At 36.3% G+C, this 27,300-nt stretch overlaps 2 protein-coding genes across 3 annotated transcripts in view; one reads left to right on the forward strand and one right to left on the reverse strand.

Moving 5' to 3' along the window:
- Positions 1 to 25,943, forward strand: TXNDC5 (thioredoxin domain containing 5). Its single transcript, XM_039350296.1, has 10 exons — positions 1 to 1,110; positions 9,460 to 9,609; positions 11,024 to 11,129; positions 11,955 to 12,051; positions 14,516 to 14,631; positions 17,932 to 18,018; positions 18,831 to 18,959; positions 19,674 to 19,756; positions 23,725 to 23,854; positions 24,437 to 25,943. Exons 1-10 carry the CDS (start codon positions 893 to 895, stop codon positions 24,557 to 24,559), a joined length of 1,239 nt encoding a protein of 412 aa, XP_039206230.1. The 5' UTR covers positions 1 to 892; the 3' UTR covers positions 24,560 to 25,943.
- The window catches only part of BMP6 (bone morphogenetic protein 6), a 92,735-nt gene continuing 91,120 nt past the window's right edge, over positions 25,686 to 27,300 (reverse strand). Inside the window, exons 7-8 of one of the 2 annotated variants that reach the window (XM_039350287.1) lie at positions 27,159 to 27,284; positions 25,686 to 26,757 (exon numbers count right to left, since the gene is read on the reverse strand). In XM_039350287.1, coding sequence (XP_039206221.1) covers positions 26,752 to 26,757; positions 27,159 to 27,284 — 132 coding nt within the window. In that variant the 3' untranslated portion in view covers positions 25,686 to 26,751. Of the gene's footprint in view, positions 27,285 to 27,300 lie in introns of both variants that reach the window. The other variant, XM_039350278.1, reaches the window with a different exon arrangement.

Below are 27,300 nucleotides of genomic sequence, written 5' to 3' on the forward strand. Positions count from 1 at the left end.
AGATGATAATTTTCTTCCCACTTGATCCTCCAAACTCTTTTGAGATAGGTTTTGAAGAGTGATACCAATGGCCCAAGTTCATCCAATGAATTTTATGGATAAGTGGGATTTTGAACTGCCATCTCTGTGATTCTACAACCTGTCAGGCTTTCCAGAAGAAGCTGGAAAAATGGATTCCTCTGCTCAGTTGGGGATACTAATACACAAATTCATTCTTATAAGCTCTTTTGCAGTACAAAAAATTCAAAGTTTTCTGATGGCCATTTACCGTGATTTGCCCCCCCAAAATAAATCCCGCCTTGTGGGTTTGTTACCTTCATTGTTATCTCTCTGGTATAGGGCCATGCAAATAAATATTATGTTCTCTTTCACATGGCAGATAACCCACCTCCTTAATAGAAAGCTACAGATAATGGAATTAGACTGGCACCGTTTCGCTCGTAGTTGGCAAAGGTGCCCACTGACTTCCTGACAATGAATGAAAGCAGTTCAAAACCGTGGCTCTCATCAAAAGAAGTCTGGGGGTGAACCCTAAGTAGAGATTGCGACCCGCCACCGCGTATTTGGGAAGGCTTGCCCATGGCCACTTTATGCGTAACTTCCTATCCGACCTTAACTCTGGAGCTGCCGGTTCTTGAAATACAACAATGAGGCGCTTCCTCCTCCGAGCCCTCTTCGGCCACAGCCGATCCCCGGGAAGAGAGCAAGCTAAGACGCGCCTCGTCGTCGTCGCCGGCCCTTTCCTTCCAGCCCCTCCCCTGATCGCCCTCTGACTCTCCGTCGAGGCGGGCTAAGGGCGGAGGCTGGTGTTGGAGGGAGGACGGGGCGGGCGGAAGACAGGTCGACGTTGCCCGGGCCGGTGTCTTTCTGCTCCTGCCTTTGCAACGCCGTCATGGCCGCGGCTCTCCGTCCCGGCGCCTCCTCTGCTGCCGCCTGCCTAGCAATGTTGCTCGGCTGTCTCGTCTTGCGCGGGGCTTCCGCGTGGGCGTACCAGATGGAGACAGAGGACAGCGACGACACGGACCCCTACACGCGGCACCTCTACAACGCCGAGATGCTGCGCCATGGCGTCCAGAGCGCACCGCACTTCATCATGTTCTTCGCCCCGTGGTGAGCGGCGGCAGCGGCGGCAGCGGCCTGGACAGGGAGAAAGGGTACACCGCGGTCCTCTCCCGGCTCTCTCTATTGTGGCAGCCTGAGAGACAGCCGGCGAGGGCGGGATGGCATGGAGCCGCCGGGAAAGTCCGGGGCGGGAGGGGGCTCTCTTTTCCATCCACGCCCCGCCTCGATTAGCTTTACCCCCAAACCGCGTGCCCGCCCACTCCCCCGCTTCCCACAGCCGCAGACCGTGCCAGGAAGAGGCTGGGATTTGCTGAGGCTTGGGAGAGAGTTCACTTCCACGCAAGCAAATCTTTTAATCTCTCCTTGGCATTAGCTGGTGAGCTAAAGTTACTGTCTTCCCCAAAGGCGTAAAGCGGACTTCTTCCGGGATCGCTGGCGTGAATGGATGAGACCAAAAGTGGGAAAACTTGCCAAAAGTGTTCCTGTTGTGTACATAAACATTTAAAATTGGGGGAGAGAGGCATCCTGGGATGTTTGTAATCACAGAAGCCATCTTTTCTGACCTTGCCTTGTTTGTAAGCTTCCCCTTGGAAGAGAAAGGTTGATGGACTTGCTGTATGGGTGGGGTAGGGCCAGGAGAAAAGGAATGATACAACAAAAGAAACCCATCCTAGAGTCAGTTTCTGAAGCCATCAGTTTTGACTGTAGTAGCTCTTCACATCCTTGAACATGTACAATATTAGCTCCTGCAGAATTGAACCAAATGTATCAATCTTCGTTGGCCTTATGCAAATGGCATAGAAAGCTCAGCAACTTTTAACAGGTGAAGCAGAGACATTCCAGATTACAAAGGCTTCTTTAAAATAGCAACATCAGTTCCAAAGGTAAATAGATGCTCAACTGACAAATGTCTAGCACTGCAGATTGATATTCATGGAACAAAACAAAAAGAAAAAAAAACCAGGGCAAGGTGATGATGGTGGTGGTGTTTGTGTGTCCATGTGTGCACGCTCCTTTAAGTTTTTGACTCCTGGTGACTGCTTGGATTAGGTCCTGCAAGGTTTTTGCCATTATCTTATTCCTAAGGCTGGGAGAAAATGATTGTCCAAGGTGACCCAGCTGGTTTATTGTGTAACACAGGACTAGAACTCAAAGTCTCTCATACCAAAGTTAAAATGATGGCATTCATAGGGCTGAAATCACGCATGTTGAGTTCATCCTAGACTGTAGTAAGGACAGGACTTATTTCAACTCAGTAATGGGGCTTAACTACAGAGAAAACACTGATGTCAAACATCCTTGACAGGACCACAAAGTGTCCTACTGATGACTTAAATTTGGGAGCAGGTGGGCCTAAACAAGGAAGGCTTCATACACCAATGTGATTATCTTTCACTGGAGGTTGATACTGGGATGGTGCCGAATTGTACGATGAAAGCTTTGTCTCGGTATGTGACTGTTGTGAAATAGGCAGATTTGTATTGATGAACATTATTTGGAAAGTACTCCAAAGTAAAACTGGCTGAACCTTATACAGTCCTGCTCACCCTCAGAAAGTGATACAAAGCTGCAAAAATGCAAGAAACACTTGGACAAAATGTTCAGTGACAGTTCTTCTATGAAAAAGGTTACAGTATTGAGTATAATTTTTGTAGAAATAAAATATGCAAAAAGGGTTTTTTTGCACAAAAAGTTTTCTTGCCATAAAATACAGTGATCACCACAACCTTCTTAAAGCGGATTACACCAAAATCTACTAGTCACGATTACTGTGTGTTATCCTGAGTATGACATGCCTGTCAATACAGTTTCTGGGAACCATTTGTAGACACCTGTTTGGCCATTTTGAGAACAGAATACTGAAATGATTAAGCATTGATTTATCTAGCAGGCTATTACTGTAAATCCTTGTTTAATTACGGTAATTGAAACCGCCAACTCTGTTGCTAAATGATCCAGTCATAAAGCAAAACTTCACATGACTGTGCCGACTTACAAGAGAGTGGCGGCAGTCCCAGTTGCCATCGTCAGGCAAATCTCATGTAGTTGCAGCATCTCACAGTCATGGGATTGCCATTTGTGACCTCCTGCCAGCTTCCCCATTGAGTTTGCTTGATGGAAGCTGGCAGTGAATGTCACAAATGGTGAACATGGGACTCTGGGATATTGAGACTCGTAATTGCCAGCTGGTTGCCAAGTACCTGGATCTCAATAAGATGACCACCAAGATGCCACAATGGACACAATTACAAGGAATGGTCATAATCTCCCTTGTTCAGTATCACTGTAACTTTGAATAATTGCTGAATAAATGGTTGCTTTACAACAGGCATGTCAAACTCGTGATGTCATATGATGTCGCACAACGTATCGGGATATTTTCCCCATTGGATGTATTCCCTGAAAACTTAATTGCTCTCACCCCGCCCCCCCCAAAAAAATATAGAAGCTGTTTTCACGAGTAATGTGTTAGCTGCAAAACACGTGCCCATAGGGCTTTCTGCCCCATCTATCTGCCTTAAATTTGAGTTGGTATTCCATAGAACTTCATTTCTCAATATGCAGAATTACTTATTAAGAATATAACCAAACTACTTAAGAAGCCATAAACTATTGTATCTCCATGCAACAATTTATTTGCATGCTAGTTTCTCTGAAGACAACTGTAACTTTTCCAGTAAGGGCAGACAATTAATTACGTGTTCGTATCTTTTCTCAGATTTGTTTTAGAGCAAGAATGGCAATACAGTAAATGCAGAGTTGTGTTCATAATTTAAATGTTATCTAGGAAACAGGTTTTCTAGATCCAATTTCTAGTAGCCAACATTGATTTTTGTAACCTGTTTAATAAGAATGGTTTATAAGTTCTGATTCTTGTATTAGTTTAAATGAATTTTATGTGATATTCTCTATGTTTCCACTTCAAAGTTAATTTAAAGATGGAAAAATAGATGGAATTTTTTACTAAATTATGTGTCCAGCCAATCCTATGTTCATCAGTTTGTCCTTAGCTTCTTTTTTCTGACTTTTTCCAAGGGAAACAAGCCAGATTCCACGGCTCAGACAACACACTAAATGAACCATGGATAGACCAACCATATTTTTCAGCTGTACTTGCTTGTAGGAGGAGTCAACAGATGTGACTCAGAGCACACTGCTCATTTGCTTGTTTTTATTTCCAAGGGCTGCTGGGGAAATAGGAGGTAACATGGAGATGCAGTTTGTTAAGGCACATGGTAAATATTTGTGAATAGGGCTTTGGGGACATTATGGGTAACCATAATGTGAGCTCTGCCCTATTCAAAATTGCTTTGAGGTGAACAAAAGAAACTTGGGAAGTACAGTAAAGAGTCAATAGTATATAAATAATGCTATTTGAATAGCACAGTATTTATTAGTTTGGGAGCCAGTCAGGCCACCCTAAAGTAAGGGAAAAAACCAACTACCGGTATGTTGAAATATATCAAATATATATTTGTCAACTGAAATATTTCCTTAAATGGGGAAAAAATAGAGTCTAACAGGGATATTTTCTTGATGACTTCTTGGGACCTAGAAAATACTGCAGGAGTCAGTTGCAGAAATGAAAAGGGAACAGATTGAATTGATTGGCTTGTACTGACGATATTACCTAGTTGGGTAATGAAATGTCTGCAAGCAAACCACTAAGCTCAGCCAGCACAGAGGACTCTCCCCCCGTCACACAGTTCAACCTGAGTTACAGATTCTGCTATTGTCAATCCTAACAGTTTGTAGGGGTGCAAACTTTATAGATAGTCCCTTATAAAATCCTGGATAAGAGATTGAGGTTTGAAACACAGATTTTTGTGAGATTTTGGGGTGGGGAGTGCAACCCTCACAATCTTTCCCTCATAATATTAGATTTCAGAAGTGAGAAACAGAGACAGACATAGAAAGTTTGGAATGGAGGGGGAAAAATGAAAATTTTTGTTTGTGGAATTATCCAGTTTGTAAATTTATATTCTATCAGCTCTGGTTGTTCTAAGTTAATACTTAGAGTTTTATTAACTGCATGGCTAGAATTTTATTTTGAAAGTATTGACTATACCCACAAATCCCTAAAAACACTATTTTCTAAACCAAACTCAGCCCAGCATTCTGTTTGTGATTTTCTTAGGTTTTCATAGCTCAGGTAGGAAAGTAGATAGAACTGGCTCTAAAAATATTTATTTGTAATGTCATTGATACAGACACAAATAGGAATTCAAAGAGCTGGCCTAAAGTATTTTGGCATATGAGACATAATATTTCAGTGTCAGCCTTTCCCATAACCATCTAATTGCTACTCTTAAAATAGCGTCCTAGATTTCCTTCTTGAGAAAAGTCATTCTAATGACAAGGACTGCTTTGTGAGATCTACACTTTGCAAGAATAAAATAGAATGGAATAAGGATGGCATGTATAAATTTGATTGTCAATATTTCTGCTTGGTTCTCAGCACTGATGACTTTATAGTCATAGTATAGTAGTCTAAAAAATATCAACAGTACCTTTGGGTAAATGAGAATGGTGAATCAAATAATTCAAGACTTAGGGGGATAAAATGTGTAGATCGAAACAGTTTTTAGATTCTATAAAAGAAATAGTCCATTCAAGACATGGTCAAATTTCCACATCAATAAAATGGGAAAATTGAGTTAGACCAGGATGAGTATGTATGATAAATTTCTGCCAAATAGGCTATATTTTGCAAACAGCAAAACTTTCTTCTGCAACCCTCTCTGCATGACTTCAAAATCTACTATGAAAATTGGGAGGCTATGGCAGATTTTGGAACTCATATGGCGGGTCATGGTGGAATAGGAATCATTGTCTCCCCTGTAATTTTACCAGCAAAAATTTCTTCTACTGAATGAACATAGTGTATTATTCCGTTAGATCTTGTTCTGCTAAATTTAACTTTTCCCATGTGAAATCACAATCATTTTGTATCAGTCCTGAAGTTTTGCTTTGATTTCATTTCATAACTTGGTTGCTGTTAAAATTGCTTTTTTATACAAATATGACACATTATTAATGGGAGGATTTAATCTTCCCAGCATCTTGTTGGCAAACCTTCAGTGAATTCTGACCTCTTCTGTGGACAACTATCTCTTTTATGCATCTTAGACTTCAAGAAAGTAGATTTTAATAAACTTCAGTTATTGATAAGTAGAAAGCCATAGTAAGAGATTGCTTATGAAAAAAAAGTGATCAGTGTTTCTTTAAAAAGAAAGAAAGAAAAGGAGATACTATAAACATAAGCATAGTTAACAGAAAGTTCCAATGAGGGAAAAATGAAAGTTCACAAAAACCTGAGGTCATTGAGGAATATAAAATGAGGTCTTCAATTGAGTTGGACTTCTGGTGTCTTATGTGGCCACATCCATATAAAATGTTCCTTAGAGAAATGTGAAGAAAATAAATATAGCAGAAATGATTGGAGAATTTTCTTAGGAAACAAAAAGTAAATGCTCAGGTTCAAGAGGAATGCCTATCTTGGCAATATTACTTGTGGAGAAGGTTTTTCAACAGAAATTGATTATGAACTAAGTATGAGTCAATAGCATGATGTAGCCAAAATAATAAATAAATGCAGATTCAGGTTCCCACAGAAAAATTGTTGCCAAATCATGGAAAGTAGTAATTCCACTATTCTGCATTCCTTAGATTCTGCCCTGAATATTGTGTTTGGATTCAGAAAAACTACAAACAGTTCAGAGAAGGGCAGCAAGGGTGATCAAGGTTAAAAATTAAGTCCTAGGAAGTGAGAATGCTTATCTTAAGAACTGTCTGATATCAGCACTCTTCAAGAATCTGAAAAGAAAGAATGTGTATGTGCATTCAAGTGTTTGTATGCCACTCTTCAAAACAAGAGTTCTATTACCCAGAAGAAAATCAACATTTGATTTTTGTTGTTCCAATAATTATGGAATTATTAGAAATATAATTATGGATGCAAGGTTCCAAGAAAGCCACTTTTGTGCTTCACAGCACATTTTCTAATACTAAGGACAGTTTGACAGTGGAATCAATTTCCAAAGATAGCTATATTATTTAGCTTGTAACAGGAACCTATCAGTTACAGATGCTTTATCCTGGATCCATTCGTGGAGCATATAATTGGACTTGATGACCTAAGTGGATCTTTCCAATTTTGTAATTCTATGAAATACTAATACTATATTCTTCAATAGAGTTGCATGGGAGCACATCCCACTACATTCAATGAGACTTGCTGTAATAAAGTTCTAGAAACTATACTTCATAGTTTTCATTGTAGCCATAGCTACTTCTTCATTTCTTAAAATGTTGGTTTTTAAATTATTATATTTTAAAAATTTTATAGCAAAAATTGTGATAACTGTATTTATTTTCAAATAATCAGTGCCATGTTCATCAACCAAAATATCCAGAAGTTTGTTTTTGTATGATTTTTTTTATCTTCATTATTGCTATCATTTTTCAGTGCTGTTCCAGAATAATTAATTTCATGAAGTCTTTTTTTTTCTCATTTGATCTCCATGTCCACCCCACTTACCCGAGATTTATAGGATTTATTTCTTTATGTTAGTTCACTAAGAAAGACATAGATTGAATTAGAATAAAAAGACCAAGACTGTTTCATGTATTTTATAAAGAGCACTGAAACTTCACGATAACATACTACTGTATTTATTATATTTAGTGCCATATACTAAATAAATACTATATTTAGCTATTAAATAAAAATGTGAGGTTCTAGGAACTTCAAAGAATGGGTAAGGACCTGTGGTTTCTCATAAGATCTGCTGCTGAGTGTTTTGTCAGACTTGCAAAAATTCAGAACCATTCCTGGATTTTCATTAGTTTAAGAGGAATGCCATACTGAACCAGAATAATTGTTGTCTGGTTGCTGGCACCCAAAATCATAGATTTTAGACTGTTAATGTGGAGGTTTTTATAAGTTGGAAGACAGCTGCTGATTCTTTTTTCTATGTTCCATATTCAAGACACTCTTTAAAACATTTTCTGGGTTCAGAAAAATCTTGCCCTATGTAAAGAAGGCTGGGACAATTATTGTCAGTCAAAACAATAACTGTATGAAAATTAAATACAACAGAACCAAATTTGATGTGAGAAGCCAGCAAAATAAAGATTGATTGAGTTCGGAATTGGTATAGATCAGGAGTATCAAACTGCCAGCCCGCAGGCCGGATGTGTCATGGCAAAACCGTGCCCACCCCATTGCCAGCAATGGAATAGTCGCAATACGTCACAACATGTCCCATGACATTGTGAGTTTGACACCCCTGGTATAGATCAAACGGGGGGGGGGGCTATGGAGAAAAAAAAATAAAATTATCCCTATCTCCTCCCTTTGGAAGTGACTCAGGATCTTGCTGTCTGCTCCATTCTAATAGAGCTTTCAATTCACAACGAATATGCCTTGAGATGAAATTGTTTGCTGCTCTAGTATAACTTAAAGACTTAACTGATATTTCCTGATAAGCCAAAATGTTATTTGTTGCGGGCAGTATTTCTCAGCCTTGGCAAGTATAAGATGGGTGGACTTCAGTTCCCAGAATTCCCCAGCCATCCTTGCTTGAGAAATACCAGCTCAGGGAAAGCAAAGGACAAAGTAAAAAGAAGGAAAGAAATCAAAGAACTGATGCATAGACAACAGAAGGTGCCAGTAGCTTCTTAGGACAAACAAAATGCATAATTTCTAATTAAGGATGGAGGGCTTTTATTAAGGTCTTTGATTAAAGGAAAACAATTTGTCACACACTATCCATTCAGACAACATGATTGTTAAGTGAAATGCTAGCTGTTTAAAACTGAATGATCCTGGAATAAATGAGAGGCTGAATATAGTACCTTCCTCTTTGGTTACTGTGCTGACAGGGAAAGAGCTGAAGAGAAGAAATAATGCCAGTCAAAGAACTTTGTCGATTTCTTTTTGTTTTATTTTGTTTTTTGATGGCAGCAATGAGTTTTTTTAAAATATAGACATTCAATCAATGGTCAGTACAGTAAAAATTTACATTGTATTTATCCCAGAAGTAGATATAAAAGAAACGATGTCGCTTTTACTCCAATGGACTGGTTTGTCAAATCTAGTTTATCAACTAATGTAGCATTAGCAATAAAAGAATAACTGTAATCTTTATTGTCCTTATATTTAAAAAATTCTGCCAAAGTTTGAAAGAACCAAAGGATTTTTTTAAAAAAAAAAATGAACCTGGATAAAGACCTATCTTCTATCCTTAGATAAAATCCAATGTATGGAAGAGAAAATATAAGTTAGATATCTGTAGAATTCCTAATGTCACTAATCTCAATAAAATAGAATAGTAGATTCAGAATTGTTAACAACTTTTTCACCAGGATATTTTTTTTAAAAAAAAATTGCAGGTGTGGGCATTGCAAGAGTCTTCATTCAACTTGGAATGAACTTGCGAAGAAATACAACAACATGGATAATACACAGGTCTATGTTGCAAAAGTGGACTGCACTGCAGATACTCCAGTGTGTTCTGAACATGATGTCAGGGGATACCCAACGTATGTGTAAAAAAATAATACTGACTTTATGTATTTTCCCTCAGCTCTTACTGATCTGAAAAGAGCTTCTGAATGTTTATTTTGTAAATACATGACATTCTGTATTTGTATTAATTCCTTCCCTTTCTTTGAATATACCATGTAAGTAGCAATAGGTTATGCAACTGTAAAACCAGAGTACCTGCAAAAGTCTCTATAATATCTGTTGCCTTAATTATTTTGCTCGCTGTAGTAAAAGCAGTATAAGATGATAAAAGCAATGATGAGCATGCAATATTTTCATTACCTGACCCTTTTCAGTTTATAGTAAACAAATGTTTCTACCTCGGTTTGGCACAGCTGTGCAAATATACCACAACAGTTTTATAACTAGCAGAAAGTAGACAAATTGCTGTAATAGACTAGGACTAAAAAAGTATTAATCATTTTCTTATATTAAGAAACTATTGCTAAATCAAGATCAAAACAGCAGGGAGCCAGGAAATTTAGAGTATAATTCCAAAGCTCTGTCTAAGGTTATTAGCAAGGGCTATTAGGGTAGAGTCAGCAGAAATATTCCTCTCTGAAGACTCCCCCACCCACCCACCCTCTCTTTTGTAGAAGTTTCATAAATTCATCCTGGCCAACCTGATGACATTGATGACATCATGTTTTCCATTTTGATTTATAGTAAACCATCCACTATTTTATTAGCAAACCACAGGTAGAAGGATTTGACATGTAACAGCAGATCACACTTAGTTCTTGAGATCTGTTTTTTAAAATCTATTATTTTTATAAATGCTAATATAAGAACGATGGCAAATAATTTCCTAATTACAACAGTAGTGAGTTTTTCACCTAGAGAGTTAACGGCTTAATTTCCAGTTTGGCTACCTTGCAAACCAAATAAATACCAGAGCAGATCTGGTTTATCTCTGCCATATTATTTCAGGCATTCTGTTCCCATTTTTTAATATTTTCTAAGAAAGATGCAAACACTTTAAAGGGAATTGCATAATGGATCCAAAGTCTGAGAAAAAAAGGGAATATGGATACTTTAATAACATCATAGGCAACCATTATTTTCCTTGTAAACTAGAAATCTGAATCATTTAATAGCTTTGTTTAGAACAGAAGTATACTTTATGTTTTAGGGGCAAAGAAAGTTTATTGATAGTGTCTTCATGGGAGTTAACTTGGCTTTTGTCTTTGCTTTAAAAGAGCTTTTGTAAGTCTACAGAACAATGGCATTTTAAATTTGGAAAGTCCAAGGCTGTGCTATTGAAATTAACGGAAATGTTAGAATTAATACTAATAAACCATTGTGAGGAATGTTGTTTGAGATCCAATGTAACCTGGTGATTGTTTTAAAAATGTTTCAAGTTTAAATGACTATGAACCTATTTTGCTTACTGTTTTCTTAAATTTGCAGCCTAAAATTACTTAGACGACACCAAGAAGATGCAAAATATCAGGGACCTAGAGAACTTGAGTCACTAGAGAAATGGATGTTGAAGACATTAAGAGAGGGATATGATGTAAGTAATCAGAAACAGTCTTTATTCAAGAGACAATATATAGTTGAACTGTTAAAGGATGCTAAGTAGAGCAGTGTTTACATTTCTGGAATAAAAGTTTATGAGCCCAGGAATCTTATCTTTATGGAGATGTGAGAAGAATATTGAAAGAGAAATTACTTTGGCTAAAATTCAGGGTAACTCAAAATTCAGGATTTGCTGTCTTCATGACAATGGGGAGAGGATGCTTAGAAATTGAAATAAATAAAATTTGAGCCATTGTTTTCTTTACTGGACCAAAGACAAATTACTTTTATATATGCATGAAGAAACTACTCCCCAAAGGAGCTGCTTCTGTGGTCAGCCTTTCTTCATTTTTCTTGAAAAAAGGTGGTTTCTGAATTTTAAGTTAGTGATTTCTCCAACTTCACTACCTATATCTATGTGAACAGGGAATTCTGGGTGATGTGGTCCCAGGACATTCATTTGTGAAAAAAAATGCTGTAGGGAAAGAGGATGTCTTCATTTATAATCATGCCAAAGTTTGGCCAAACTGACAAAATAGTTGCAAACCACGATCATGAGACTGTGCCATCTGCATCCAGTTGTAAATCTGAGCTGGTTGCCAACTGCCCAAAATATGATCACATGACTGGGGGCAGAGAGCAGCAGTTGTAAGGTCCAGTATTTTCAAGGATGGGATATAAGTACATTTTTTTAAAGTCCTTTGTAACTTTGAATAGTTATTAAACAACCAATCAAAAATCTAGGACTACCTGTAACTCTATTTTTTTGAAGTTTAAGCATGCTGTTTTTTATGTTCTTTTTCTTGCTGCTAAATATAAGGAGGAAGAACCTAAATTGAAGCCATCAAAAGCATCTGATATAAAGCAAGGTCTTTATGAGCTCTCAGAAGCAAATTTCAAGCAACATGTAGCAGAAGGTAATTTTATTTATTTATTTATCAAACAAATTAAGGAGAATATATGTGGCTCGGGATTGAAATGAGGGGTCCTTGGTGCTTTCTGAGCTTGGTTGTTTTCTTGCAGACATTTCGTTATCCAAACTAGATAACATCATGTAGTAAGGAATGAGGTTTGCTCTCAATTTATGTTCTAGTGGATTGCCCTATCAGTGTTGGTGGGAGTGGTCTTGGAGGTTCTTTGGTTGGGCCATTTACTGTTATCTTGTTTGACAATTCCTTGATTGGGGTATTGTTTACTTCTTGATTGTTTGTCTGATATTGATCCCATAGGTGTACCTTTAATTTGTTGACAAATTTGTCCGTCGAATTGAAAGCATGTGGTTAGGCAGAGGTTGATAAGATCACCACTTTCAAGACTCATAGCGGAGGTTGTAATGCAATATCTAGGATCAATAGCAATCCCACAAATACAACACAAATATGGAGCAGATATGTAGATGACACCTTCACCATAATAAAAAAAAAAGACCATTGAGACACCACAACACCATCAACATCTTCAAAGGAATCCAATTCACTAGGGAAGAAGAAAATAAATTGCTACCTCACTACCTGCTGATCATGATATCCTGGATATTAGGATAGCACACAAACCAACTAAAACCCTCCAAAATATCCTAAATAAACCAAAAGACCCAACAGCCCCAGAAAAAAAAACAGGAATCACCTACAACATATAATGTAAAGACTGCAACTGCCACTTCATAGAACAAATAAGCAGAAGATTAACTGAATACATCCACAAACATCAACTAGCAGGCAGAAGACATGATGAAAACTCTTTAATTTCACAACATATGGGCAGACTTAACCATAGTTTCAACTGGAAATGTGACCATCCTAGACCAAGCCAAGTCCAAAAACACTAAAAAATTCCTGGAAGCCTGGCAGTCTGATAAATAGGCCATCAATAGACCCATAGATATAAACAACATGTACATACTGTGCAAAAGAGACAACCAACAAGCCAAAAAGGGAACAAAAAGACCTAAACACCTCCCCACCAGCATTTAACACCCAGTTGAGCATAGATTAACACCAAGATTAACATCAGACAACAATCAAGAAGTAAACAATACCCCAATCAAGGAACTGCCAAACAAGCTAACAGTAAGCAGCTCAACCAAAAAACCTCCAAGACCACTCCCATCAATACTGACAGGGCACAAGCCACTAGAATTGAGAACAAGCCCCATTCTTTACTAGCTGTTACCTAGTTTGGGCAATGAAATGTTTGCAAGAAAACAACCAAACTCAGAGAGCACCAAAGACCCTCATTTATCAAACTTAACATTGTGATCATTGATATTGAATGTTCTTTTTAATGTTTCATTTTAAAGAATATTTAATTATAGTATCCCATAATGGAAAAAAAATTGGACCAGACAGCAATTTAACATAGACCTTCCACAATTTGATAAATAGTCTGATTGTAGCAGTTGCTCCATTATTGGAACATTTAACAATGTTACATTCCATGAGTTGTGCCGTCCTGTGGTCTAGCTTAAATCAGTAGCGATGATGAATCCTACTCATTTCTCAGCTTAAGACTGAAGTGGGAGCAACGGCTGGCTATTCTGTGGTGTGAATGGCAGTTCGGTTCCGAATGGTATTCTGAAGGGCTTTTCTACTTTATTAAATTTATGCCACCCAATGAGTTATTAGTTGCAACGTGATTGGAAAAGATTTCATTTCCAGTACCTTCCTCCATTGAGAATTCACCAGCAATTGCTGCTGTCATCCACCCAAGCAGATCTTTAAGGTTTAAAGGGGAATGTAACTGGAAGTTCGAAGTAAAGTTTGAGAATTAAGCTACATCAGCAAGTGTTAATTCCTGCTATTTGAGGAAACTTGACCGAGAACTTTGAAAAAATATATATCATTATAAAGCAGGGGTCCCCAACCCCCAGGCCGCGGCCTACTACCAGGCCTTGAGCCGTTTGGAACCGGATTGCAGAAGTGGTGGATGAGTATCCCTACTTGCACAAGTCACGAGTGACTGCGTGCACTCCATTTGCACTCCATTTGCACAACTCCATTTGCCTGCCCCTTGTGTGGAACCATCTCCTTGCCCCCTCCCCCTCCAACTGGGCCACAAAGCCAGAAAGGTTAGGGAATTCTGTTATAAGGTGCAGATCAGGAAAGGTGACTTTCAAACAAATACTCTCCTTTTTAGTGAATTATTAGGATGGAGAAATCCAGAGTAAATCATTAAAGATATTAAGTATAAAGCTAGAAGATTAATGTGTAATGCAGGAATATAAAAGTGTGATTCTTTGAGAATGGAAATCTGAATGTGGTCTAAGCCAAAGATTTGCCTCTTCTTGAAGCTTTACTGCATAAGGAAAGGTATGTAATAACTCAGTGAATGAATACACTCTGTTTTGTGTGAGAGTACTACAGCCCTTCTTTTCTTTTAAAGGCAATCACTTCATCAAATTCTATGCCCCTTGGTGTGGCCATTGCAAGGCATTGGCACCTACTTGGGAACAGTTGTCTCAGTCCCTTGAACAGTCAAAGTCCGTCAAGATTGGCAAGGTAAGGTTGATTGGCAAGGTAGTTCAATCTTCTTAAATTGAAAATTAATTACTTTGGGAGTAGCACTGCCAAAAAAAAAAAGAACACTGTTTATTTTATAAACTAAAATTAATTACTTTGGGAGTAGCACTTTCTGATTGGGGGAAAAACCCTGCTGCTAGTCTTAGTATTCAATTGGGTGCACTGTTAAAGTTGAGAAAAAATTCTCAACCATGCGTAAGAAAGCCTCTTTAAAAAAATGTTTACCTTCTTTAAAAATACAGTTTTGGGTTGGTAATTTTTTTAACCTTTTCTCTGCTAACTTCTTTTTCTTGTTTCATGTTGCTCCTCACTTATTTTCTTTCTTATGAGTCACTCTTTAAGCCATGTTGTTTGGGAATTATAGTCCCTATGGACTAGTTTGGGGAAAGCTGCTTTAAAATTTGTTGAAATCAAAAGTATTTAATTTGGTCTATTTCCATTGAGTTCAATAGGCTTAAAAGTATTATTTGTTTGACCTGACTATCTTATCTCATTTCATCAGAGCATTAGGCACAGAGAAATGATTGCTTTTAAAATAAATGAATTAATTTCTTTCTCCTCCCTGCTTTGGTCAAATAGAAACATAATTTCTGTGCTTAATAAATTTAGATCTTCAGAGTTAACTGGAGTTGAGCAGCACCCTGATTTAAATGCATACAAGCTCATATATATTAGAGCTGATAATTCAACAATTCTGCTGATAATTCAACAATTCAACTTTTTATGAAGGTTTTTTGGTTATTTATTTTCCCCTTTCCATTTTTTTTCCTAATTTCAAAGTTAAGGGTTTTTTTTTTACTTTAATTTATAAATTGCTGCCATTTCTTTTTCCTACTCATTTTTCTGATTTTATATCCTGGTTTTTCTTTCTCCATACTTCTAGCTCTTATCCTTAATTATTTCCCTATGTATGATTCCTTACTTAACATTTTCCTTGCCTTCAAGATTTGCTCTCATCCCTTTTTTATTCTGATAAATTCTACCAATTACATTTTAAATCTTATTGTTTTGTTCTTCATATCTTAACCTTGATTGTTCTGCTACCAACTTTTCTGTTCAGTTCCTATCACTACTTTTGTTGGATGCCGTTAATGCTGAAGGATGCTGACAAAATACACAGTAGCCGGTCACCTTTCTTCTCAGCCCTTGCCCCTCATCATTCATTACAAAGAGTGCTGGTTCTCCTAACCTCTTTGGCAGTTTTTTATATCCTCTGCAGAAGAATACTGTAGTTGACATCTCAGCTGAGCAGAGTTCTTAAACACTGTCTGAAAACACTAGGTAGCACAAAATATAGCAGCTACAGAAATAACAAGAACTGGGTTATTAGGATCATATCATCCCAATATTTCAGTCTCTCTCTCAATTCATTTCTGGATCCATTTTAGGTAGAAACTTGTTAAGCCTTTCATGATTTGGGATCACAGTATCTTATTTTGTATATTCCACTAAGCCCTGTAATCATCTTTGGAGAGTCTTCTCTGGATGCCCCTCCCCTCAGGTTGAAGTGTCAGGTTGAAGAGTGGGATGCAGCTGCTAAGAATACGCATGCATTCTCAGAGCTGTCTTGCAAATTCCCAGAAAGACATATCTCTTACTTTCTAGCAAAAATCTATTTTATTCTCCCAAGCCCTGTAACTTTAAATTGAACATTTAATGCTTACCTACTCTTCTAGTTAATCTTAACTTTTTATGTTTCAGTCTGTGCCATTAGTTTAAATTGTTTTCTTTAATAATTTTAAGTTCTTAATTTAAATATTTAGACTCCAGTTTTTATCATGGCATTTATGTAATTGATTGTAAGTTGTCTTGAGGGAGATTTTGCTCTGTTTAGTGTCTCTAATGATCTTCATTGTGTCATAACAGAAGAACTATTGTCAATTCTCCTTAATTGTTGATTTTTTAAACTTACTGTATATTTACTTTTGATAATCCTATTTCCTCTTTAGTCCTTACCCACTATCATTAGACAATGTTTCCCAGTGTTTTTATCCAAGTCTCTGTATTACAGAAAACAAGCATAATCTGCTGAATTCAGTTAGATTTTCAAAAAAAAAAAATTAAACTTCTATATGCAAGCAAATATCCTCAAGCATGATTTTTAGTGATACACTGCCTCTAAACACAAATGTTTATCTAATATTTTCCATTAAATTAGGCCTGTTTCTGCTTTGGAGGTGGCTCTATCATTGTCTCAAAATCAGTGTACACAAGACAGGATTTGTTTCCCCTTAAATTGTCACTTTCATCTTCTTTTTCTCTTTCAGTCCCAACTTAATTCTTCAGTCTTCTCTGCAAGTTGAGTTTTGGGCATATGCTCTCTGATTCTTCTTTGCCTTGCTTGGCTCACATTACTACTCTAGCTGAGGTCTGTCTATTCTCTTTATAATGCTTTAAAATGTGCATTTTCTTTTCAAAAAAACATTCTTCATGCCATGCTGATTACACTGTTGTTTGTCTTCCAGACTGCTTGATTCTCATCTTAAATCCATTATAGCTTTTTTAACTCTTCACTCATTTAGTGTTTCTGTTAGCGTGTTTAAATGTTACATTTAGCGTTGTTTCTCCTCAGTAGCTTTTTCTATTTGACCATATTTACCGGTAGGTTTTGAAAAGATCTAGTCACAATGTATGTTTGAAAAACGTAAAGAATATGAACAAGAGACGGATAGCTCCATCTGTACATCTCTTAGTAGCATACAATTTATTTTCATAATCTTTTACCTTATCTTTTAATTGTTTTCCCCCTATTTCATTCCATTCAATAAATATTAAACTGTTTGTTAAATTTCTACTATTATTTGCTGTTTTCATCTTCTAAATGTTCTTTCTCTCTTTCCTGGCTTTCTATGCATGAAACTCTTTTTTTTTGTTTAGGATTTGACATTTTTTTTATGACGCTTACATAAATTATTTAAAAAGTTATTCATATCTTTATGCTTTCTTCAACACTGAGTCTCATGTTTACGTTCTTTGATTCTATTCTCATTTTAGTTATTGTATTGGTTTTACATATCTCCTTTTTTTCACTCTAGCCAGCATTTTTTTCTGATTTCCTCTTTTGTGTTTTGAAATTGTAAGCCTGTAAGTGTAGAACTATGTATTTTATTTAAACACCATTCCTAATAAGTTTAGCTCCATACATAGTTGCTCCTTTTGTACAGTTGACCGTATGGACTTAAACATTATAAAACAGCTATTAAGGATATACTTAACTGCATAAATTTACACTATAATCTTGGGTTTTGTGGATTAAAAAAAAAAATCTTGAATCCCTAGGTGGACTGCACACAGCATGCTGCAATCTGCTCAGAAAATCAGGTGCGAGGTTATCCAACTCTGCTTTGGTTCAGAGGTGGAGAAAAGGTAAGAATATTGTGAATTGGGCTTGTTTGTAAAATTACAGATTTACTTTTACACAATTGCTCAGGCTAGATTATTTTTAGGCCTATCTCAAATGTGATTATGAAAACCTGGCACTCTAGTTGTTGAAGTTAAATTGTTATATTATTGAATCATAACACATAAGCATGTTAGACAAAAATAAACTTTGTTGTAAGAGTTCCAATCTTATTTAGGCTGATCTTACAAAAGCAATCTTTTCTGAACTCTGGATTTCATTAGGAAGATAAAAGGTGGTCACGATAGCCTTCAGGCAAAGTGTAAATGAAGAAGTCTCATTGGAATAATGAGATCTTAGTTCTTTTAGGCCTAATAGTAAGATTGTTTTTACCTGTTGAATGTATTCTTTAGTTTAAGCCATTTCCTTTATTTTCTGGCTCTGTCGTCTCTTGCCATTTTGGATTCATTTTCCTAGGAATAAAAAAAACCTCTTCCTTTTGCCCATGTATATAACTACAGTCAAACTACTTCCCCCCCCCCCCTCTAAAGCTCCGATCTTGATTTGCCTAATGTCCGTTTAGGCCTAATTAAACCAAATTCTGATTTCAGTATGACTCCCTCAAGTGTTGTTCAGCAAAGAATCGTACTTTCAACACATTCAGATTTTCAAGGTTTTTAAAAATAATTAAGCTAGGAATCCAGCTATATCAAAGGCATTGGTAAAATAATATATTTATCAGCTATTGTATCCTGCAATAACTATTTAAAATAACCATATTCTAATAGGACATTAGAAAATGTTTGCTAAGCTAGCAATAATTGTGATTTGATTTTAGGTTGACCAATACAAAGGAAAGAGAGATTTAGATTCTTTGAAAGAGTATATTGAATCTCAATTAAAAGATTCCAAGGAAGCCATGAATGATGCTAAACCTACCAAAGCACCTATAGAAACAAGTCCTGAGGTAGGTCTTTGGAAAGTTATTGCATTAAAGAGATTTTTTTTCCCCTCTCACTAAAAATTATTTTCTTTTGGCCAGGCTTCTGGCCAAATTCCAAATATATGCCTGTATTTGCAAAACCAAAATAGTTCCTCATTCTCACTTTGTTTGGCTACTCATATATTGTACGTATATTTAAAGGCAGTATGTTTACTTCCTGTTGGTTGGCAGCAAATTAAATTTCCCTGCTTTTTTTTTTTACTCAATCATCATCCTTGTGACATCATACTCTGTTGCCAGGTTGAGATACTCATAAGTATTTTCTATCTTAGTATGTGACCCAGCAAGGTGACAGGGTACAAATGGACAGGTCAGACGGGATAACAATAAACAAGACTGTCCAAAAAGAAGAACCATGGGAAAACGAAGAGATCACTGGACCAAAACCAGTAAAAAGTTCATTAGCTTTTCCATAATTTTAAATTCAGTTCGTTTCAACATCTGTTTACCTGTCACATAGTTTTAACAGCAATGGGTATGGAAAGATGTTGCACCACTTCGCCTTTAAAGAATTTGCCAGTGTGGCATCAGAATGTTCCAGAGAACTCCGGAACATTCTGTTTCCGTTTGGATTATGCTGTTCCTGGAGCTACCCAATGTTGCATATCCATAATAAAGAGCTTATAATTAGGATCCTGGGTAAGGCAATTTGACTCTAACCTTTATTTCTTTTTATAGGGCAAAGTTCTTTCCCTCTCTGAAAAAGATTTTGATAAAGAAGTGGCTAATGGGATCACTTTCATCAAATTTTATGCTCCATGGTAAGTTTTCAGAGAAAAAAGTATACTACAAGTATTTAACTTCTGTTTCTCTTTTTGTTGTGGAGCATATACTACCAGCCAAGCTACCTACTTCATCCTATAGAATTGGAAAATATAGCATAGAATAAATGACTAGTTTTATATACAGGTAATTGTTTCCTGTTCTGGTGACATCAGTGGAATCCTTGAGATAAACTGAAGTTACCCATAGTTAACTTCTAATTTGATAACTATGAATAATTTGTGATTACAGTTTAGTGTTAGATATTAGGCAGAATTGTTTAATTTTATTAAAAATGTAATGTAGTCTTCTCTGAACTCATCCCTTTACAGTGTTTTAATGTCCTCAGATAGTACTCCTTTCCTCATTTATTTTGTTAGTAGTAGAAAGTAGTTAACTTTGCATCTATTCAAATAGTTCTGTTACTTCCACCTCCATTCATAGACATCAGTGTTGAATTTTTTACGTCTTGAGTGCTGACATACTGTGTGAACCTCAAGGTTGCCTGTAATATATTTTGCCTGAAGGAGAATTAAGAATTTTTTTTGTCTGTTATCCAGCTGCATGTAACTCAGAGAACTGTTTGTTCCCTTGCAAGTATTGCATTTAATTTAGTCTATATCAATGTCAGAAAGTATAGGGCTATGAAGTCTGTAATATGAACATTTTAAAGGCTAAGTCACACAAACATTTGTAAAGTTTTATTGATTGATAATGAATACAGATAGTTTAACTTTGCTAAAAATAATTGATTTAATCAAGACTTAGTCTTACAGTAGTAGTAGGAGTTAAGTTAATGATGACATTGATTTTATTACATGCTTCTGATTATGTTGGATTCAGCATATTACTCTAATAGGCTTTACCTTCCTTGGTAATTTTGTAATAATCACATATACTTGAATGATCAAGTGATTAAATATGAATTTGTAAACTGGTCTAAGATTTGCTCGGGATTCAGTGATTTTATGGGTGATTATAATGGGATCGTGATCTGTATTGTTCAGTGGTTTGAATTTTACTCCAATTGAGAATAGACCATCTTTGGGCACATATGTAACATTTGTGCTCATATTCATATTGTCTGAAGCTTCCCATCTGACCCATCCTAGCAGTACCTTACAATAGGTGAAGAAATATTGAACTTTGGGGAATAGGCGTATATATCTTTCACTTATAAAACTATGATGGCATGAAATTGGGTCATATTCTTCTCTGTTCCATATGTACTATTACATATTTGTTTAAGTAGCCAAGAGTTTATGGAGGCTACTTTTGCTGTTTACTTTAACTAAATATTTACATTAAGCTGAATAACAAGAAGTACATCTTATCTTAGTAGCTTTCAATATATACAATCCACGCCTGTAATGCACACTCTGCATATACAGCAAGCTTGTTTAAAAGAACAATTTTATTATCTGAGATAATGATAGGGAACAGATGGCATGTATAAAAATACAGTATGGAACAGTTGAATAAATTCTTTTCAAACTAGATGTCATGAGAGTTTAATAATTTATATGTTAAATTCAGCCTTTAACTGCTAGTTTATGAAAATTGTTTCGTAAGAAGAATATTAATTTTATATGCTTATTCCAGTGCTATTTATTATGGAAGTGATCACTCCAGAATTTATAGTTTATATTTTGTGATGTAACTCAGGGTTTATAAAACTGTTTAACACTTACTGGAGTGTATTCATGATGTAATAGTTCAAATGGGGAAATTTATAAAAAATAAATCAGATTTTCAAGTGTCATTCTCAATAAACTATTTGCAAAAAAAAGATTAGAATGTATATGGCACTGATTAAATATTTCTGATAAAGTTTAGTCCTAATTGTAACTATACTCTTTAAAGCAGTGGTTCTCAACCTGTGGGTCGGGACCCCATTTGGGGTCGAACGACCATTTCATGGGGGTCGCCAAACCATGCTGTCCACCATTTTGTTCCCTTTTCCCTAGCTGTCCTACTCCCTCTTATTGGTGGCCACACCCACTTGGGGGTCACCACAACATGGGGAACTGTATTATGGGGTCACGGCATTAGAAAGGTTGAGAACCACTGCTTTAAAGAAAATTTACTTAGGGGAATACTGGAAAGAAATGTAGAAATCAATATAACAGCTAGAACTTCTCAAAACATTGACCTTATTTATGGATGTAATTATTTTTATTTATCACGCTAGTAAAGAGAAGCTAGCAGCTTAAAAGAGAATAATCTTCGAAAGAAATCTAAATGTACAAAATACCAAGTATACTTAAAAATTTGTGAACCTTTTGAATTTTTGCACTATTATGACCTAAAATGTGGTCTTTTCTTCACACAAGTCCTAAAACTAGAGTTAGGGAAACCAGAAAAACAAATGAGTCAAAAACAGTTTACTTATTGAGAAAAATGATCAACAGCTACTTATTTATCTTTGTTGTCCAACTTTTAAGCACCACTTTCATTTTTAATTGCTTTTGAGCTGCTAAGAAGTTATATATTGTACTATATTGCAACTTTTAACTAATGCATTTGTATATGTAGCATTTTACACATACATGTACAAATGCTTTATTTCTGCCTTTTAAAATTTAGAGTTTGCTAGAGCAGTAATGATGAATTTTTTGGGCTTTTTTTGTAAAAAAAAAAAATAGAAAATGCCTAACTTGATTCTGCTGGGGTGTCACCCCCACTCCCGAACAAAAAAGAAACAATTTATCAATCTCGCCCCCCCCCCCATCTAGGCCATTCAGTAGCAGCACTGAGGCTGCGCATGAGGTAAAGGCTGGAATTTCAACTTCAGCCATTGTGCCACTGCTGCCCTTCAAAAAGGTTGCCTCACACTCTTCTCCAGGACCCACAAGGCTTGGGGAACAGCACGATTGCCCCCACAGTCCATAGGTGCTCCCCAGGATCTTCCATGTGCCACTTACCTTCAGGCAGTGCTGTCTTTCTACTGAAGGGCCTCTGGGTTGCACCAGGCTCCCATTCTTGAAGTATCTTTGGAGAAGGCTCTTCCACAGCCTCTGAAGCCACCAAAAACTTCATGCGCACCCCATTCTCATACAATTTTCAGAAGCTTCAGAGTCACACAGAGCACACCCCATTCTTGTGCAGTCTCCAAAAGTAGTGTGAAAATAGGGTGTGCTATTTGAGAATAGTTGTCAGGAGGTGATGAATGCTGCGGTGTTACCCAAAACATTGTGTCATGTCACCTTTCAAAGATGTGTCATAGGTTTGCCATCATTGTGCTTGAGTTAGTGGTAAGAGAAAGGCCTTTGTCATCCCATTCAGCAAAATTTAACTTCTTTTAAAGTACCTTAGAAAAAGTTTTGTTTAAATGGTACATTCTTTTCACTGTCCTTAACTCAGTTATTATATAATCTGAAAGAACACAAGAGCTGTTAAAGTAGCTTACTTTTACACTGCAACAGAAAATGATGAAATACAGGTTTCCAGACTGTTTGGCTTGTCATTGATCCTCTCCCTCCCCAAATACCAAGAGGGGAGTGTGTTTTGTCTTAGATCTTGCATTTCAGAAGCATTTTCAAATTCTCCAAACTTCTGTTTTCCAAGAAATATTGCAAAATTAAGATGGTTGTGCCATATTCTCCTAAATCTAGAGAAAGGCAATCTCCTGAATCCTTCATAATGAACTTATCAGATTCAAAGGGAGTAGTTGAATATTTATGAACCTCTGGTAGGATGATACAGATTTCTACTCACAAAAAATGGATGGTGATTCTTATAAGTGTAATGAAGTAGATGTGATTTAAGTTAATTTTCTGTCATCAGATATGAATTGGATTGTCTGAAAGACTTCATATTTATATCTGTATTTAATGTTCTTGTGTGACTAATAACAGACTGTATTGTGATATGCCTAAGCTGGATTTTCTTTCAATTTTCTTTCTTTTTTTTAAGTATTTCTTACATCAACTATCAAAACCGAAATAAAATTTACTCATCATTTCAGGTGCGGACATTGTAAAAACCTGGCTCCCACATGGGAGAACCTCTCAAAAAGGAAATTTCCAGGACCAGTGAATGTCAAGATAGCAGAAGTAGACTGCACTGCTCAACGCAATGTCTGCAACAGATTTTCTGTAAGCACAAGGCTAGATGATATTCCAGAGTTTGTCCTAAACGTTGAAATTGCTAGTGGCCATTAGTTTAATCCAGGGGTGGGAACTATGGCCTTTTTATGACATGCTAGCTCAGGAATTCTGGGAGTTGAAGTCTACAAATCATAAAGGAGCCATAGCTCCCCATCTCTGGTTTAGTCAGTCCTACTGCTTTATTGTTAAAGCCATATACTAGGATTTAAAGGGTTTCCTCATACCTGTCATACAAGGTATAACAGGTATGAGGAAACCTGGAGATCTTGAAACACCTAGAAAAGGGCAGGCCTAGTTAGTACTTGGATGGCAGACTTCTGGGAAATTCCTAGGACTATAGCATTAGGAAATTAAAAGGGCAGAAGATGGTCAAGACAAATAATATCTATATTGCTGCCAAAGAAAACAACAGAGATTTAGCTTGACTTAAATATGCCTTAGACATGTATAGAATTGCATTTAATGCAACCGGAATGGTGGTGATGGAGTTCTGCTAATGAATATATGCTGAATAAGGTGATAAGATTAAAATGATGGTGTTTTCTGATTTCTTTTTTTCTCTTTCTGAAGGTCCATGGCTACCCAACACTCTTACTTTTCCGTAGTGGTGAGAAAATAACTGAACACACAGGAGCCAGAGATCTCGAATCACTGCACAACTTTGTTCTGGGACAGGCCAAGGATGAACTGTAAAATTGTACCTGCTTAGTTGCTGCTTCTTTAGCTGGGTCCAGTAAACTTTGAAGTTGAATCATGGTAATGTTATTGGATTTCCAATAGTGGTTATGCGGGAAACTGGATGTTCTAAAATGTGATATCGTCTATGCATACGTTTGTGTTTTCTATTATCTACTCTGCTAAACTTGAGGGAAGATTACAACAAATAGTAACTGTTCAAATTAGGAACCAGTATTTATGGTATTGGTTACATCAATGAATTTCCACTTGTCCTATGATGAAAAAATTGTGTTTTGAAACAAAAATTAAGAGAAAAAAGGCTTAACATCAGGACACATTAGTTTCACTGCAGATAACACATTAGTACAATATCAGCTACATAAAATTTGCAGAATTTAATCTCCATTTGTCAACCTGTTGCATCACTAACATAATCTCCTTCAGAAACCAAATTAGAAGAAATTCTAAAGCACACAGACACACAAACACTTAGGAAGCTATCCCTGGCTATTTGCTTTCTGTTGTTGTCTCCTCTCATGAGGACGTGCACTGAAAATTAATGGTACTACAGATGTCTAGATATTGGATGATGCTACTTCTCAGCTAAGCCCAACACTCCATTTAATTAAATTGCATGACTTGGCTGTCTTCACATAGATTTGATGTTCATTTCAATTCCAAAGAGTATAAATAAAATTTTACTGGGTGAGGATTGTCCCCTATTTACAACCTGTCAAATTCAGATTAGCTAGAATCCATGTTTAAATATGAACAAGTAAAACTTTAGAAGTCTATGAAAGACCTTCTCTTTTCCCAGGTCCACAGTAACAAAGAAATCAAACTTGCTTATAGAATTTTTCTAGATGATTTGTAGGTTTGTATATTCTCCAGCCCCATCCAATCCTGTTTCCAATTTAGTATGCCCTAAGAGAAGAGAATTAAAGCCAAAGACTTTCTTGTGCAAGTAGTGATACAAGATCGAACTATAGCAGCTAAATCTTGATCTCATTTGCATATGGATTATTGCCATCTTTCTGGGGCAGAGTTACGGGTCATTATCTGCAGGTCTATACAGAAGATATACAATATTCATAGCCATGTCTAGATGCTCTGTTTTGTATTCTAGTTTGTCCTTCCTTCATTTTTGGAAGGCTAGAGAATTTGTCCAGAACAAAGCTGGAAAAAACATTTGTGAATTATGGAAGTTAACTGAAAGGGCTAATCACATATGGCAGAGAAATCAACACATATTTCTGCCTTAAAAGGAGTTTTTATTCATTTTAAAAACCTAAAGAAGCACAATCTTATGAGCTGGCTAAGTTGTAATTCATGAGTTTCTTGTACAAAATCAAGTGGTACAATTGTTTACACAATTTCTGAATAAATTTTTTTAAAAAAATGATGGTCTTACTAAATAATACATCAAGGTTAATATATCTGATGACTGCAATAAATTATACCTTTAGTTATTTACAAAAATCTTCTTAAAATGAAAAGTAGTCAAAGGGAAGTGCACTTTGTTGAAATTTTGCCTGGGCATTTATCTGGAATCTGACCTTAGAATAAGTATCATATATCATTTGAATGTATTTTTCTCAAACTAAGGATATGCCCCATTATTATGAGTAAATGTAAAGCAGTTCTACTTCTCTGACTGCAGCTTTGTCTCAGTTTCATCTTGTCAACTTACATTATTCTGAAGAGCAATCGGGTAAATGTCTCTTCTTTAGTAAACTTAGTATGATTCATTTTCTTTCCCATTTGAGGAAACCAGATTTTTTGAAAAACATGTAGTTTGAAACTTCTCAGTTCCTCCATATGTCCAGTGGAGTTACATGTTTTTTGTCTGAGGAATAGATTTTGGGTTCATGTGCACATTTGGTCATGGTGCTGCCAAAATACTAAGAAAGTTGGTTAGGATTAGCAATAGAATGTAACTGTAGGAAATGCTTTTGAAAATAACACAGAAGCATCTTCCTATCTGTCTGATAAGCTTGCCTCCAAAACAACCCCTTATCCCCAAAATGGTAGCTCAAAGAAGGTTGCCCTAATCAGATTAAGAGACATATGACCAGTTCTTTTTTATTTGAAAGGATAGTGTATAAAAGCTGTCTTTAGCTTCTAAAGGAAGCAATTTAAGTGAAACAGTTCATCAAAACAGAAGACATTTTCTTGCAGTAGTTTCCAGGATCTCACATATTCGGTTTTTATGCCTTAAGGGTAAGCAAAGATAGTTTTGTTAATATCTATGTGGTTGTAATTTCAAGTTAAAATTGTGCTTTTTATTCCTTAGATAGATTCCTGTTTTCTTCTTGAGATATTATCCAAAATGTGAGGGATGCTTGTTTAGTAAGACTGAAATGTAGTTGAAACATCAGGTTACTTTTGTCAGATCAGTCTATATTCACAGGATTCATATTTTATAACTTGCTCTGGCCTATTTAAAATTATAAGATCAAAAAGCAATGACTGTGCAAATACTTAACAAGTAGTAACAGAATTCTTTGCTTTTCATTATTCCTTCTGAAGGCACAAATGCTATTCCAGAAGCATTAGATTTTCCTTTGCTGCTTCTTGTAAGGATACTTTGTCAGTGACACCCACAAGCTCTTACCACCATATTCCTGTATTTTTTCAAAATGACGTTGGAATTGTCATCAAAGTAAAGAACTGAAATTGCATTAAGTTTTGTAGGAGCACAACATGGTTTAGGAACATTCTCCGGATTCATTAGGTGAACCTGTTTAAAAAAATTG

The sequence above is a fragment of the Crotalus tigris genome, unplaced genomic scaffold (genome assembly GCF_016545835.1).
Source record: "Crotalus tigris isolate CLP2741 ecotype Arizona unplaced genomic scaffold, ASM1654583v1 scf7180000017567.3851432, whole genome shotgun sequence".
Taxonomy (NCBI): Eukaryota; Metazoa; Chordata; class Lepidosauria; order Squamata; family Viperidae; genus Crotalus; species Crotalus tigris.